Here is a 16250-nt window from a genome sequence, read left to right as displayed (position 1 = left end):
AGAACTGGACGCAGTCCTCCAGCTGCGGCCTGACCAGTGCCGCATAGGGGGGGAGGATCACCTCCTTGGACCTGCTCGAGATGCATCTGTGGGTGCATGCCAAGGTGTGGTTGGCCTTCCTGACTGCATCCGCAGACTGCCGGCCCATGTTCATCCTGGAGTCAATGATGACTCCAAGATCCTTTTCCATGTCTGCACTGACGAGAAGGGAGTTCCCAGCCTGTAGGTATGGTGCTGGCTCTTCCTCCCCAGGTGCAGCACCTTGCACTTGTCGGTGTTGAATCCCATCCTGTTCTCATCCGCCCACCCCTGTAACCGGTCTAGGTCTGATTGCACCCTATTCCTCCCATCTAGCGTGCCCACATCCCCCCGCATCTTAGTGTCATCAGCAAATTTGAACAGGTGCTTTTTACCCCCTCGTCCAAGTCGCTGATGAAGATGTTGAACAGTGCGGGCCCGAGGACCGAGCCCTGGGGGACCCCACTGCCCACGTCCCTCCAGGTCGAACACAACCCATCCACCACCGCTCCCTGGGTGCGGCCCTCCAGCCAGTTGGCGACACATCTGACTGTGTGGGTGTCTACACCACAGCCCCCCAGTTTCTTAATGAGAACAGGGTGAGAGACAGTGTCGAAGGCCTTCCGAAAGTCCAGAAATACTACGTCCACTGCAACACCTGCGTCCAAGGATTTTGTGACCTGGTCGTAGAAGGCCACCAGGTTGGTCTGACAGGACCTGCCTCGAATGAACCCGTGTTGGTTGCCCCTAAGCATAATCTCCCCCGCTGGCCCCTCGCAGTTGTGCTCCTGGATAATTTTCTCAAAGAGCTTCCCCAGGACTGAGGTAACACTAACGGGCCTATAGTTTCTTGGGTCCTCTTTCCGCCCTTTTTTGAAAATGGAAACCACATTGGCCCTTTTCCAGATCTGAGGCACACCGGTAAGGGATTCTCTGTCACTGCTGCATTTTCATTCCCAGTTCTGCGGACGCTCAAACAGAACTTCACTCTCCAGGGCTGGAAGAAACAGAACCGATACCAGCTCCAAATTCAGGATCCCATGATTTACACACACACACACACACACACACACACACACAAACAGGTATGTGCGTGTGTGTGCGTGTGTGTGTGTAATATATATTACCCCAGCCACAGACTGAAGCACTTCAGTGATCAAGTTAAATAACTCAGGTACAAAAATTTATATATATATACACACACACACACACACACACACACACACACACACGTCTTGTTATGTGTGTGTACAAAAGAGAGAGGTGTGTGTGTGCATTTTACTCATTATTGCATGCACCATGATCTGTATCTACACACCATGATACATGCACATCAACACATCCTGGTGCATACATATAAATATACATATGGGTGTGTATGAGAGACATCATTTTACTCACTAATGGTGGCAAGATCGTCTGAACCACCTCCACCATGATTTCATCCATGCTGTCAAAAATGGCAGCCCTTCCTAAATAGTCATCAACGAAATCCTTCACGGCACTTCTGAAGACATCAGAGGACGAAGCTTGGAGGACCTCCACCAACAACCCATCCAGTAACACATTGGGAAGGCAGCTTGTGGCTGAGCTGGATTCTCGGAAGTGAGCCCTGGGAGACAAGTGAAAAGCAAAAGGTTTGTCTTTCCGTACAGGCTGGATTGAGCGGTTGCTGTTCAAGGGTGCTTGTTTGCTAATTCAAACAACATGATTAAACTGCAGTGCTTAATGCTGAAGACAAGGTCAGGAAGCTATGGCTCTTGGTTTGTGCTCCTGGCTCTGCCATTTACTTGTATGACCCCAGTGACCCCCTTTCCTGACCCTGTTTGGTCTCCGTGTCCTTGGTCTTGATCCTCTCTGCTCAAACTTGCCAACAAGAAGCAATTACTCTAAGGGGTTTTAAGGACCTTTGTGAAATGGTCCCTTGCGCGCTAAGACCCAGCAGATTCATCTCCCACCAAAGCCACGAAATAGCTGCCAGACATTATTTCAGCGGAGTCAGAGTTGAGCCCTTGACCCAAGTGATGCGCTGTCCCAGGGGCTGCACAGCGCTGTCTACCTTATGGCTATGCCCTGATCCTAGGAAGAAACAAAACTGCTCCCGGCCTCTACAAATCAAGGCTGCAGTGTAAATGCAATTCATGGTGGGACTGGCCAGTCGCAGTCCCTCTCAGCACCAGCCTTCTGAAACCTTAGTGGGTAATTCTACATTACAGGAGTCCTGCTTTAGTCTAAAATGTACTCTCTGGCATCAGGAAGGGGAATGGAAAAGGCAGCACGTGACATTTGGAATAATGCAACAATAAGAATATCCAGTTCCTGGTAACACTTTTTTCATCTGTACTGCCCCAAGCACTTTGTAAAATGGGGATAAAAACTTCTGTACCAACAGGGAAACTCAGGAACTGAGGGGCATCATAGGCCCAAGGTCACTCACGAGGCTGCTTGCAGGGGCAGAAACAGAATTTCCCAGTCCACTGCCTCAGTGGCAATGCCTACAGCTTTCACCCACCCCAACCATCCCCAGGAGCATGCATGCAAAAAGTCTATCCACTGAAGAAAATGCCACCTATTGCCACTAATCCTAACAGGTCAGCTGGCCAATGCCCCCTGCAAACTGGAGCATCAATTCTCTTTCATCGTAAATATTTACTCTAATTCTCAAAGCAAGCTAAGAACAATTTTAATAACTTACTTGGATTGTTCTTCCTTTGATGGTTTCCCATTGCTGGACTCCAGTGGTGGGTGCCTCCGAGCCTATAAAATGGAATAGTACTTGGAAATAATTCTGGCATGCACAGAAAACCCACCAGGAGCAAAGCACAGGAACAGTCTAACCACCCCTCCTTTGATGAAAAACTGATCTAATGAACGAATAATCAGCCATTAGCAAGCCCCATGTTTGCTGTAATCCTGCCGTTGCTGAACTAGCTGTGGAATCCACGGTGGACCAGAAACTCAAAACCGCCTCCCGCAGCCACCCACAAAACAAAATCCCAACTGGTTTTGCATGAAGCAAGCCCATCGAGGGATCTCTTTGATATTTTATTAATGGTTTTTTAGGCTGAATGCAAAAGCTCCGTCAACAGAAAAACCAAAGGAGCCTCCGGGAATTCAGCGTGGTTGGATCCAACAGGGAACGAGAGAGAGGCACTGCCGTCTTGCACCTTTATGAATGTTGTGACAGTCTCTATAAGTGCATCCAGCTTCTCCAGCAGAAACCTGGAGATAAATGGGTTGGGTACAGTGCCAAGTGTACGGGCAAAGAAATACTGGCTTGTTCCTAAAAGGGAGAAGGGGAGGTTGCAGGTGAGGATTCAGGCATCTTTTAACTCTGGTACTATTTCCCCGAGTGAGATAGGCCTGGATCACCGCCCCCTGCTCAATTACTGGGGAAGGCAATAGCCACAGATGTTGCATCTGGATGGCTCTGTGCTGCACTGAGAAGCCATGGGAATGAAGGGCAAGAAGCCCAGAGAAGGGACCCAGCCGTCTCCCAGACCTGAACTCACTCCCTCTAACTTCCCCCATGTGCTCTGGTTACTTCTAGCTATGCCGAACGCTTGTGAATGAAATGCCTGGGCTCGGTGTGTGCAGAGCTCCTGCACTGGAAGTCAAGGGCCTGGCTTTGCATTCAGGACAACCTACACCCCTGTAATGACCTGGCTGAGCATTCAGCCAAAATGTAAATAGACGTGCCCGCTAGAGAGAGCTATTTTTCAACCTGCCTTGAGCATCTTGCTCCAGAAAAAAAAGTTAAGCCTCAGCCACTATTTCCATTATGAACCCATTTTCAAGGTAACCAAGCCATTTTAATTTACTCCAGGCCACCGCTAAAATTGCTGCCTCGTCGGCTCACTGAACACAGATCACTTATCATGCCAAAGGACGTGCCGACATTCCCAGCGTGTCTGCCAGTGAATCTTAACGTGTAAATTAGGGCCGCTCCTCAAACACTGAACTTAAAGCCTCGTTACTTTGAAATGACCTGTCTGCCTGAGCCTTTGCTGCTGAATAAAACATCTCTTGGGCTCCCCTCATGCTGACAGCCATCGTAAGAGGAGACACCAGCACTTCCAAGGAGACAGAGAAGCTCTTACAATATTGCAACAAGTCCACAGTCCCCATCATGCTGCCCATATGGGTGGTATTAGGGCGAGAACCTGGATCAATGTCCTTAGGAGGCATAGTCCCCTCCTGGCTGTGCTGAAGGAGACTCTCCAGGAACAGTATAGGGTTGTGGACATACACTTGTGCAGCGCTTGTCGCACACTGTAGAAGGTATTGATGTATACACCTTGATGGCAATATAGCATTATGGGCTCGACGGTGAGGGTCGTGGCTGATGTTCTTTGGTCTGCATAATATATGAGGTCAGCCTAGACGATCGTAATGAGACCTTATGGCCTTCTAATCCCTAAAAAGAGCATGTCTCCACGCTAACCAACGCTACCCCAACACAGGAGAAATGTTACCACTGCCTGCTTTTACCTTATACAGCCCAGATCTGTCGTTCAGTTTGGGGGACTGGGATTGGGGATGGGGACAGATTAATGGCATGGTTCTGTTTAGGATAAAAACTATAGGAACTCAAGGGACACTTTTCATTAACAATATGTACAAGAGTGTTTTTTCCCCCACTTTTGGAAAAAAAACAATAAACTTTTTTCCTTCATCCTTGCGCCATTTCTGCTGTCTGGTTCAGCTGGACTAATGTGTCTAATGGTAATGGAGAAAGACGAAGGATGTGCAAAAGAGCAAACCTCATTAATCGAGAAGATGAGGCAGTAATAAAATAAGTCTGGGGTGTTCCTGATCGGGTAATCATATGAAGACAGTGATTCTGGAATTGCACATGTGTCTTCACTTCACACAAAGGAAGGAAATAAGCCAGGCAGATTCATTTGACTTCATAGATTTCATAGATTTCATTTCATAGACATTAGGGCTGGAAGGGACCTCGGGAGATCATCGAGTCCAGCCCCCTGCCCAAAGGGCAGGAAGTCAGCTGGGGTCATAGGATCCCAGCAAGATAAGCATCCAATTTACTCTTGAAGGTGTTCAATGTAGGTGCTTGAACCACCTCCGCTGGCAGACTGCTCCAGACCTTGGGGGCTCGGACAGGAAAGAAATTCTTCCTTATGTCCAGCCTGAAACGGTCTTGCAGGAGTTTGTGACCGTTCGACCTCGTCATCCCTTGGGGCGCTCTGGTGAACAGACGTCCCCCCAGATCCTGGTGGTCACCCCGATAAACTTATAGGTGGCCATCAGATCACCCCTGAGCCTGCGCTTTTCCAGGCTAAAGAGTCCCGTGGCTCTCAGCCTGTCGTCGTAAGATCTGTTTTCCTGACCTCCGATCATGCGCGTGGCTCTCCTCTGGACTCTCTCAAGCTTCTCCACATCCTTTTTGAATTGTGGAGCCCAAAACTGGGCGCAGTACTCCAGCTGCGGCCTCACCAAGGCCGAGCACAAGGGGAGAATGACGTCCCGGGATTTGCTTGAGAAGCACCTATGGATGCACGCCAGCGTTTTGGTCGCTTTATTAGCCGCAGCATCACATTGCAGGCTCATGTTCATCTTGTGGTCAATGATGACCCCAAGTCTCTTTCTTCTGTAGTGCTAACCAACGTAGCACTGCCGAGCCTATAAGGGTGCTGCAGGTTTTTCCTCCCAAGGTGGAGAACCTTGCATTTATCGGTGTTAAACACCATCAGGTTCTCGTCTGCCCATTTGCTGAGCTTGTCCAGGTCAGCCTGGGTCACCCGCCTGTCCTCTGGTGTGGATGCTTTGCCCCAAAGTTTGGTGTCATCGGCGAACTTGGCCAGTCCACTCCTGACTCCAATGTCCACATCATTAATGAAGATGTTGAACAGTATGGGTCCAAGGACAGAGCCTTGAGGGACCCCACTGGTCACAGGGCACCACGATGAGTGACTGCCATCAATCACAACCCTCTGGGTCCGACCAGGAAGCCAGTTTCCCAGCCAGCGGATCGTGGTGGAGCCAAGGCCACAACTGGGCAGTTTGGCCAAGAGGTGATCGTGGGATACCAGATCAAAAGCTTTTTTGAAGTCAAGATATATGACATCAATCTCTTCTCCCTCGTCCAGGTGATAGGTCACCTGGTCATAGAAGGAAATGAGATTGGTCAAACAAGACCTACCCGCAACAAACCCGTGCTGTTGCCCCATCTGGTTTAGCAGGGGTCCAGCATTGCCCTTGCTTTTCCTCCGGCTCCCCACATATCTGAAAAAGGACTTTTTGTTGTCCTTGACGCCTGAAGCTAGTTGGAGTTCAGTTGCAGCCTTGGCTTTCCTGGTTTGCTCCCTGCAGGACCGGACCAGCGCGGAGTAATCCTCCTTGGAGGTGAATCCCATCCTCCATCCTTTGTAGGCTTTCCTTTTTAGCCACAGTAGGTCCGCTAGGTCTCTGGAGAGCCAGGGGGGCTGCTGTGCCCTCTTGCTGCCTTTCCTCCGTGTTGGAATAGATTAAGCTTGTGCACTGAGGATCGCTTCCTTAAGAAGCAACCACTCTTCTTGAACTCCCATCTCCCTGGGGTCGTGGTCCCTGAGGGCCTGACCGACGGGCCTCTTGAGCTTGTCAAAGTCGGCTTTTCTGAAGTCAAGGACTTCTGTGTTGCTGACCGACTTGCCAGCTTTACGGCGGATGGTGAAGGTGATCAGCTCGTGGTCGCTGTCACCCAGCCTCCCATCGACCACTAGGTCGCCGATTAGGTCGTCCCCCGTAGCCAGTACCAGGTTGAGCAGCGCTTTGCCTCTCGTTGGCCCATAGACTTCTTGAGTCAGGTATGTGGTCCTGATGACCGTTCCCTGCTACGGAACAGCACAGGTAAGAACATGGTTTCTGCTAATATAATAACTACCTCCCAGTTTCAGAAGCCAAGGAAGAATTTGGCTGGCATAGGGGATGGTTGGCATCATCATTTACTGGAGACAAACTTAGGTCCCAGGGGGTGCATCTACGCAGTGCCCTACAGCGATATTGTTACGGCGTCGTGCTTTAGTACTTCCTTTTGGAAGTACTAAAGCATGGCGCAGGAACTGCCCATACTGCACCATATTCATGGGCACCTGGTTATTTTTAGCAGCTACTTTGCCATAGGAGTGTGCTATAATGGGGGAATTCACCGCTATGGCGAAGTAGCTGCTGGACACGTGTAGGCACCTGTGGATGCTAGGTCGCTGTAGCACGTCACTACAGCGATGTAGTGTCACGTGTCGACGCGCCCAGATTGAAGGAGGCTGAACTAGTCAGAAGAAAATACTCTGTATGATAAGGATAAAGATTCTCCACTCCCTGGCAGCCCAGGAGAAGTTCCCGGCTATGGAGAAAGCCAAGGCAAGGATCCTCTGGGTTGGAGCAATGAATAAAAAGAACATCTTGTCCTTCTGAGCTTGGCAAAAACAACCCAGTTAGATCAGCCAGCTCCAAAACTCAGCCCTGAATTGCTAAGGGACTATTTCCTTTGTTGGGTTTTAACGTGATCACCTTGAGAGCTACCTCTGGCCCTTTCAAGTGGTGAAAATCCAGAATTTTTACACTCCTTTATTAGCAAGTTATCCAGATCCTCCATCCTGGCCTCTTTGCTGCCATCGCCAGGAACTTCCTAGGAGCATTTCTATTCGGATTCACAGTGAAGTCCTAACCACGGCTGATCCCAGCACGCTGCTAAACTCATTGCTGTTTCAGTCCACTGAACAGCAGCCCCTTATCCACTGTGCCACCTATATGCACCCCTGCAAGTACAGTTCCTTGCATCTCTACACCTGCTGCTTTAAAGCTCACCTATTGCCACAGCAGTTTGGAAGAACAGTGACAGCTCCAGGAGAAATTAATTAAAAAGCACCTGGGTTCTAGCGAGGAAGACTTTTGCTGAGCTCATCTCAGCTCCCTGCCTCATTCGTTGCCCTAAGGCAGCCGGAGACGAGGCTAGATGCAGACAAAACCCAACCTCAAGATGAAATGTGGTCGTCTTTGACCAGGGAAGATGGCCACATCAATTCAGATTCTCTTGCTCCCTCCTGACGCTGTGTGATGGAGCGTGGGAAGCAGAAAGGTGCAACATGAAACTACATGAATTCCTAGCCGAATCTCCTTACCTGGCCAAGACAGCTTGAGTGAAGTGCGTCTTCAAACTGTACCACACCTCCTTCCTGGGACACGGGTTCTCTTCCCTGAATCTCTTCTTTTCTGTTGAGTAGTTCAAAAGTGGGGGGTGTAACATTTTGTTCTTTTGCACAGGAAATTGGGGCGAAGAGCAGGGCTGAGGGGGGACAAACAGCCAGAAAACGCCACTCCGCATCAATAACTGAAGTCAACTCTTCCCTCCAAAGATTACAAACCCCAGCCACAGATAGAAGCACTTCGGTGATCAAGTTAAATAACTCAAGTACAAAAAAATGCTGCTCACCCAAGCCTTGTGCAGTGGAGATGCTGCTCAGCTGTATTCTTAACAGAATAATATATTCTTTATTAAATTTTATTCCCCACCCCACCAAGAGGAAATAATAATCCAAGCTCTTACTTCAAAGGAGGGTGGGGAAATTTCAGTCCCAAAGTGGAGTTAGGTGTTCAACACTTATTTGACAGTCATGGGAGAACAGCATCTAAATACCCTTTCTGCCTTGAAAATAGTCTCTTTCTACCTATATGTGGCTATTTCCAACTGCTCTGGCTGTCCCAACGTGTTTAGAGAGAAACCAAATATTTCTCTGGGTTTGTAACCTGTACAGAGCAAAGCCAACCGCCAGTCAGAGGCATGGATGCAGTGAGATGGGACAGTAACACTTACATTTCAGACTTCAGGAAGGAGAGATCAGGGCTTTTATTAAAGCCATGATGACTGTGCTCAAAGCGTGGCTCTCCTTAAAACAATCGAGGCTGTAAATCGAGGCTAGCTGTAGACAGATGTGACTGTGAATACTGCAGGGAGCCTATCAAGGGGGTGTACTTTGCAATTCGTTATGCAAAAACTCCGAGGGACAATGAGGTGACGATTAAACAGATATCGGTGCCTGCAGACAATAGGCTGCTGTTGTGTTTCTGCCAACCGAAGGGGCAAATGCGATAAATGCTAGAGAACTAGTGGGTGTTTATGATGGCTATAAAGTGCGGGATATTGGGTTTGCAGCCTTCTTTTTGCCTGAAGCAGAAGACAGTCTTTACCAATGATTTTTGTCTGGTGTTTCAGGTTTGCTATGCAGATCTTCTTGCCCCCCCCGGTGGGACTCTCTAGACAGTCAAATCACGAGGGCAATTATGACATCATAAAAACCTGCAAGGACTAGCGCGCGAGAGAATTTGTAACTGCTGCTTCCAACTTGCTTTCTTAATCTGTAATATCTACTTAAGCCAAATGGCAGGTGAACCTGGAAGGAAAGGTCTTTATAAATATTCACCATCCTCTTTCCTTTCAGCTCTTTGTTCCTCCAAGGAGATCTGCATGAGAACCTGACTTTATTCTTAAGTGAAAACATTGCAAAATGATATTTCTGAAAGGACAAAGGAATTTGTAAGCCCTTTACCTCTGTTTTAAAGAAGCAAAATGACATCTATCCTGGAAGGTCACTTTCTGAGTAGGAGATATTTGGGGAAGTGAGGTGGTGGAATTGTTGCAGCAGTGAGATTTTGTTTCAAGAAGCATCCCAGGGTCAATTTACTACCTCCCCTACACAGATCAAAGCATGAGATGTAAGAAACAGATGCTAGCATGGGGTAGGTATAAGAAGAAAAAGATGAAACATTGCGAATATAACTGGCCCAGATGGGGCAATGACATCCACACGGTCCTTCTTTCCCATTGTTATTCCCAGTTTTGCAGAAAGGAAACAAATGCCTTCTTATGTTGATGGTGATGCAGGAAATAAATCTACTGTCATGTATTATGGCAGCCAAAAGGAAGCGAGTCTCTGCATTTCCCGATTCCTCGTCCTGCTGAGTTTCAAAATGCAAATTCTAGCACTTACTGATTTAAACACCTCTGTGCTCAAGGGAGCTCATAAATAGAGAGGAACGGGATTTGACACCCTTTTTTAACTGGAAGAATAACATGCATAGGAACTCCAGTCCTAAACCAGGGTCCTGTACAAGCAGGGAACAAAAAGACAATCCCTAAAGCCAAAAAAAGCTTAAAATGGAAGTGCCAGGGAAGAGAGAAGAGGTGGATACAACCAAACAGCCAGGGGAGCACAAGAAACTAAGTGTGTGGGTCAACATGCATCAGGAAAACATTATGGGTCAACATGATGAGCAGCCATCTAGACACACTGGCTACCTAATGGCTGTCACATTTTTGTAACGAGCACAATCAAGAAGTGCTTTCTTCCCCACCTCCAGCTCAACAGGACCATTTGGAGAAGACGTGCAAGCAGCGTGAGGAACAGGCCTTCTTCTTGCTCCTTTGCTGTTCAGCATAAGCGTTCAGACTGGTGCCCCTCGCTTCCATGCTGCCAGGTGGCGGGTGCGGGTGATTAACACTGCCCAAGACAAAAATGATCACAGTGTTGGGGAGCGGACTTTGGTACACAATAGGTTAATATAGCAACACAGCATTCAGCTCCTTAGGTCATTCACTCCTAGGTTTACTCACCCACCTCTTGAAAGACAGAGAGGGAGAGAGAGAGATTCCTTCTTGCAAGAGATGTTGGTATTTGTAGGGCACTCAGTGCTTTTTTGAAGGACCCTCATCTCTTCCTGGTGCTCCCAATGGCCCCCGCACAATTCAGCAGGGAGAAGCACCCCTTGTGAAACTAAGGCTGGCTACGATCAAAATAAGCCATCGCTGCCCTGCAGATTGCTGCTCCTCTTATAAATAAGAAAACAAATATAGCTGTTTTTCAGCATAGCCCCAAGTCTTCTCAGTGAAGTCTCCTTGGGATCGGACAGTAGCAGGGATAAGCCGGCTTGCACCAACACGCTATCAACAGAGACTTCTTGAAAAGAGATTCAGAACAGAGCTCAACACTTTTCAGATCTGTGCTCCGCTCGATTCTGGCCACACACAGTGTTTGACAGATGACTTTTGCTTTTTGTCTTTGTGGGAAAGAGAGGAGAGAAACTGGAGGGTCTTGCTGGCCCAAGGAGATGGATAGAAATCAACTGAAAACACAAGGTCTGGATGACCCTCTGAGCAGTATTATCACTGCCTCAATTTGCAGAACACGGCAGGATATGTCAAGAAAAGAAATCCATCTTCTGATACTGCTGGTCACACCATCAGAAGAATCTCTCAGGAGCAGTATTTTAGCACTTTTGCATCAGCTTGATGATCAGAGGCTGCTGTAGAAACCGAAGGAGAGCGAATAGCTAGCGTGAATCTTCTGCAAACCGTTGATTCTAAGGTTCAAGTCTCAGTTTAGAAACTCAGGGTCGGAGGGTTTATTTTCGCGTCCCATTTACTCTGCGGTAGATGATTCACAGAAGGACATTTATGACAAGGTCTTTTTTTTTTTTAAGCTATTAAAATAAAATAGGAGTAAAGTTATACTGTGTCCCAATGCAACCATCTCAGTCCGATACCACACACGGTTCTTTAGGCTAGGGGTTTACCTGTTTGTGCTACTGATTAGTCTATCTTAGAACAACTGAAAACTTTATTTGCATCTCAGATGCTTTCAATTTAGCTTGACTCTTTCCACCAGGTCTCAGAATAGGTTTTGGCCTGGAATATTGTGCTTTCACGATTCAGCAGTACTGGCATCTACGGCTAGGCCCTAGCTATTGCTTCTGTCATATCATTCAGATATATTCTGTGAATGTAGAGTGCTGGATGAGTGGATCCTACACGCAGAGCAGAGGGACAACATAAACCAGACCGTGTCCTGGTCTTATAATTTAAGCAGACACAGGCAACCTACTGCACACGTCTCACTAACAGTCTGAGCTGTCAGGAAAGAAAGAGTTACAGATTCATCATCAGCACTTTGCACTATTAGGACAAAGTTCAAGCGAGTATTCTGGTGGATTGAGCGAAAACCAATAATAAATGTCCAGCTACATTGTTCCTTTATATACAATCAGGCTCTGTGATTTCCACTACCTACAGCACATAATATAAAACACCCAATATGTGATTACCTTAGTTTGAAGGTTTAGGATCTTTACACCACCTAGCAGTAGGGATTTAAGAATAAAATAATCTGGAATATTAAACTATGAGATAACTGCTCGGGTTCAGATAAGACAAAAATGGATGAGAGTGGCTCAAGATCACGTAATACAGTAGGGGTAGAGCTGAGAACAGAACCCAGGAGTCCTGATGGTTGATGCTCTCTAACCACTAGACCAGGGGTGGGCCAGATTCAGCCCACCAAGGGATTTTATCTGGCCGCGGCAGGTTCCTTGGCCTTGCTCAGCCCAGGTGTCGGGGGGCAGCCTGGGCCATGGCGCCAGCAGCTGGTCGTGGTTTGCAGGGGGGTTGGGAAAGCATGGCAGCCAGATTCACTTCCCAGCAGCCCCCGCAGCTGCGGCTCCTTCCAGCTGCCACTGCCAGCCTCCGCCACTGCTGCCAGACACGGCCCTGGCCATGCTACCCCGCCCATCCGCCCCACACCCACTGCTGGGGGCACTGGATGGAGTGGGTTGGTGGGGAACAGCCTAGACCCGCATGGACAGGGTGCCCTCGGCCAGGCAGATGAGATAGGGCTGCAGGCGGACAGGGAGCAGTGCCCAGGTGTGGGGCGGGTGGGTGGAGCCAGGGTTGGGGCTGGGATCAGGATCACAGGGCCAAGGGCAAAGCTGCAATCCGCTGCCCGCATGTCCCTGTAATGGGCTCTGGTCGCACGGGCGTGCGGGGAGCAGACTGCAACTCTGTCTTGGGCCCCAGCCCTCACTGTTATGGCCCCATCATCCTGTCCCCAGCCCCGCCAGCCCATCCTGCTCCCACTCCCACAGCCCCATCCCATCTGCCTGGCGGAGAGCAGGGCACGGGCACTCTTGGCAGGGTGAGCACCGCCCCCGCCCTGGGCCTGCGACAGCGCAGCAAAACTCCCTGTCTCCCCATAACACCTTCAGCTTTTACAGCATCTTTCATTCAAGGAATCTGAATTGCTTCACAGAGATGGGTAAATATTATTCTTACTATGTGGAGAGAAAAGCAGAGGTAAAGAAAGGTTAGTGACTGCCAAATGAAGAACATAATCCAGGTATCTTGCTTCACCCATCAGACCACTGGGTCTCCAAATTGCCGGAGTCTGCACTGCAGCAAAACAGCCAGGGCTATAAATTGTCTTGTGTGAAATTATAGTGTCAAAGACCTTGATTAAGGAAAAAGCAGAAGAATAATACAGTATGTTAGAGCGATACGCACCATTTGTTGAAAACGGTCTGAGCCTCGCTGCAATCACTTGTCTTTATCTGAACAGCTTTGAAAATGGTGCTTCTCATTCCCAGTGTCTCTCGAAACCACTTTCCGGGAGGCGTGCAAACTGGAAGCCAGTTGTTGTTTGGGCCTCCGTGGGTTGCTACACAGGATGTTTGCCAGCCGAAGGAGCTTGTTGTTGAGAACTGTTTGGTGTTGGCGAGGCTTGGAGACGGCCAGTATATTTTCAGGCATTTTCCAGGTACTGTGTGATGCCCCTCGTGCCTTTTTAGGGGGAACCGGTCAAGATTAAAATCTCTATGCTTTTCAGGGCTCAGTCATTATCATGCTCCTTCAGTTCCGTGTAAATTCACTGAAATCACTGTAGTTGTCTACACGATGCCCTATGCTTTGGCACTCAATGATTAGTGGCCTGGTTTTTTTGTGTGAGGCTTTTTGCTTGGTTGGTTTGTTTCAGAAGTGCTGAGCATCCACAACCTTGAGTGTCTCCAAACTCGGTACCTCTGAAAAATCAGCCAGTTATTTAGCTGCCAAACTATGGTATAAGAAAGCATGGTCCAGTAGACAAAACCTTGAAGTGTGAGTCAAGAGATTAAGGACATGTCTTGGCTGTACACCCAGTTTTCCCGTGGAAGGATGGTCTCAGGCATGCTCTGCTCACATGCACCGTACCTGGAAATGCTGCTCCTGCTACCTGCAGCCCGTCTCGGGATTTACAGCGCTTAGAGCAATGGGGTCTTGATCACAGTGAGCTTCTAGGTATTGCAGGGACCCGTCTAGGTTTGAAACCTCTGGCTGTTTTTAAACACTACTCGCACCATCTTTGATGTTACACGGATGGATTAGTTTCACTTTCCACTTATAGGTGTTTTCACCCTTTTTAAAGGAGGAAATGAAGATGGGTAAGAGAGCAGAGAAAACAACTTCATCGAATAAAAATGTGAGGACACCATCAACAGGAAACAGCAACACGATCCCAAATCTGGTTTAAACCCCCCCCAAAAAAACAAGCAATGTAAGCTCTAAACCCTTATAGACCTTGAGGCTCCCTGTTCTATTTTCCCTATTTTTACTCCACTAGCAACATGGTTGCTGGAGCTGTTAAAACAATGCAATGGATGTCATCCCATAATGTGACACCGCAAGCAATCTTTACCCCTTCTGTACTACACCGTATTTCACGTCCCCGCTTAATAAAACAAGGAAGTCATGTACAGCGAAACTACTCAAGTCCCGCGACAGCGGAGTATATAACACTGCGGTATGACAGCTACAAAGCACTTTTCTTTGTATTTAATAAAGGCTAGATTTTTTAAGAATTAACAGAACATTACAGGAAGAGTAATGCTCAGTATCTGTTGTCAGTGAATTATATGCCGCTTTGCTAGGCACGGACTTCAAAGCTCACAGACTGCATTAGTTCACGAACGGCTCCGAAGACGTCAGCAAGGTAGCTGGGCATCCGATGAAGCGAGCTCTTGCTCAGGAAAACTTTGATTCAGTTAGTCCATAAGGTGCGCTGCTACCTGCCTTCTGTCTGATGTTAGTGTTTCAGTCCTTTCTAAGTGATCCTTAGCATCCCCAGTTTCACATATGACCGAGCATTTCAAAGCTTTTGACCAAAAAGGAGACCTGTCCACAAGCGTTTCCAAGCCTGTGAAGCTTTCCCCTAAAGAGATGCTTTGGAACGGCCTTTTCTGTTACTGTATATTCACGGCTTGTGTTTGCTCTGACACAGTGAATTTAGGTTTTTTGAGGGTTGGGTCCAGTTTCCTTTAAAGATGATGGTAAAACTCCTGTTTGCTTGTACTGGGGTAGATTTAGAGGTTTCTTACTGTAATGTTGTATGCTGTTGTGGATTATCTAGAATATATCTGTATGCTGGGGGAGGAGAGGAAGATTCAAGGAGTTAGAAAGAAATTTCTGCTGCAAGCAGGTTACCTGATAAGTGACCACTTGGTAGATTGGCACTTGAGGATGGGATACTGGCCGTCAGAGATGGGCCGGATCTCCAGGTTGATTTGCCATGGCCATTTTTGTGTTTCTAACAAGCCATCCTGTATGATACTGAAAATGTTGCACACTTGTAAGCTTAGGGACCCACAAAACATCATGCATAATGAGCGCTGATTGGAGACAGGCTGTAACGGGAGCTTTCTCCCTGAACACTTGTGACTTGTTTTGGGGAAGGGGAAGGGGCTGCTCACCATTCAAATGTGTGCTGAGTGGGTGGTACAGAGAGCACAGATATCTATCGTGGGTTTTTAGACGGTGCCCATCTCCATCCAGATCGCGTTGTGTTTTTACTTCTTTTGGATAGATCTGTTCACTCTCCCCCGCTGCAAAGGTGCGATTAAAACACAAAACACCTGGCATTCAGAGAGGTATGTGTGTTCAAACACTTGCAGACAGGGTGAATTGCCCTGCTCCTGATCCCAGCCGGTGCAGTACCTTATTGGGAAGGTGTGTAATAAACACCAAGTGAACAAGGAGGATGTGACGGATATCCATCAACTGACGCAGGCCCAAATAAAAAATAAAACCCCACAAATCCCTGTGTAAAAAGGGAGGTTTGCTGTCTGTTCCCTGCCCAAGAAGAGAGGCCTATTTCCACAAAGCAGAACTACCCCAGGCAAGGGTGTATCTGCAGCACTACAGATGCACCCTCTGCTTCTAAACATTAGGGAGGGCAGGAGTCAAAGCAACTCTTTTCTATGGGATGTATTTGGTGGTAGCCGTGTTGCTCCGACACGCAAAGAAACGCAAAAATCTAGAACGCTTGGCCCAGACGGGACACCGTTTATCAGACCGACAGAAATTGCAATACGTGTATATATACAGAGAGAGAGCGCGCGAGCGCTGGATGAGCAGATCCTACACGCAGAGGAGAGGG

The 16250-nt window shown here is 48.1% G+C and overlaps 1 protein-coding gene and 1 long non-coding RNA gene across 2 annotated transcripts in view; both read right to left on the bottom strand.

The window, feature by feature from the left end:
- Positions 1-10483, bottom strand: part of LOC149853466 (uncharacterized) — a 29904-nt gene extending 19421 nt beyond the window's left edge. The window contains exons 1-4 of the mRNA XM_090027007.1: positions 10405-10483; positions 8139-8236; positions 2714-2775; positions 1420-1630 (exon numbers count right to left, since the gene is read on the bottom strand). Coding sequence (XP_089883133.1) covers positions 1420-1630; positions 2714-2775; positions 8139-8236; positions 10405-10483 — 450 coding nt within the window. The remainder of the gene's footprint in view (positions 1-1419; positions 1631-2713; positions 2776-8138; positions 8237-10404) is intronic.
- A 3643-nt stretch (positions 10484-14126) lies between these two features.
- The window catches only part of LOC149853464 (uncharacterized), a 90798-nt gene continuing 88674 nt past the window's right edge, over positions 14127-16250 (bottom strand). Inside the window, exon 3 of the long non-coding RNA XR_016439205.1 lies at positions 14127-14233. This is a non-coding gene — a long non-coding RNA (uncharacterized LOC149853464). The remainder of the gene's footprint in view (positions 14234-16250) is intronic.

This window comes from Crocodylus siamensis, chromosome 14 (assembly GCF_052110815.1).
Source record: "Crocodylus siamensis isolate JL-2025a chromosome 14, ASM5211081v1, whole genome shotgun sequence".
Taxonomy (NCBI): Eukaryota; Metazoa; Chordata; order Crocodylia; family Crocodylidae; genus Crocodylus; species Crocodylus siamensis.
Note: the sequence above shows the minus strand (reverse complement) of the source record. Positions and strands in the feature narration are given on the sequence as shown.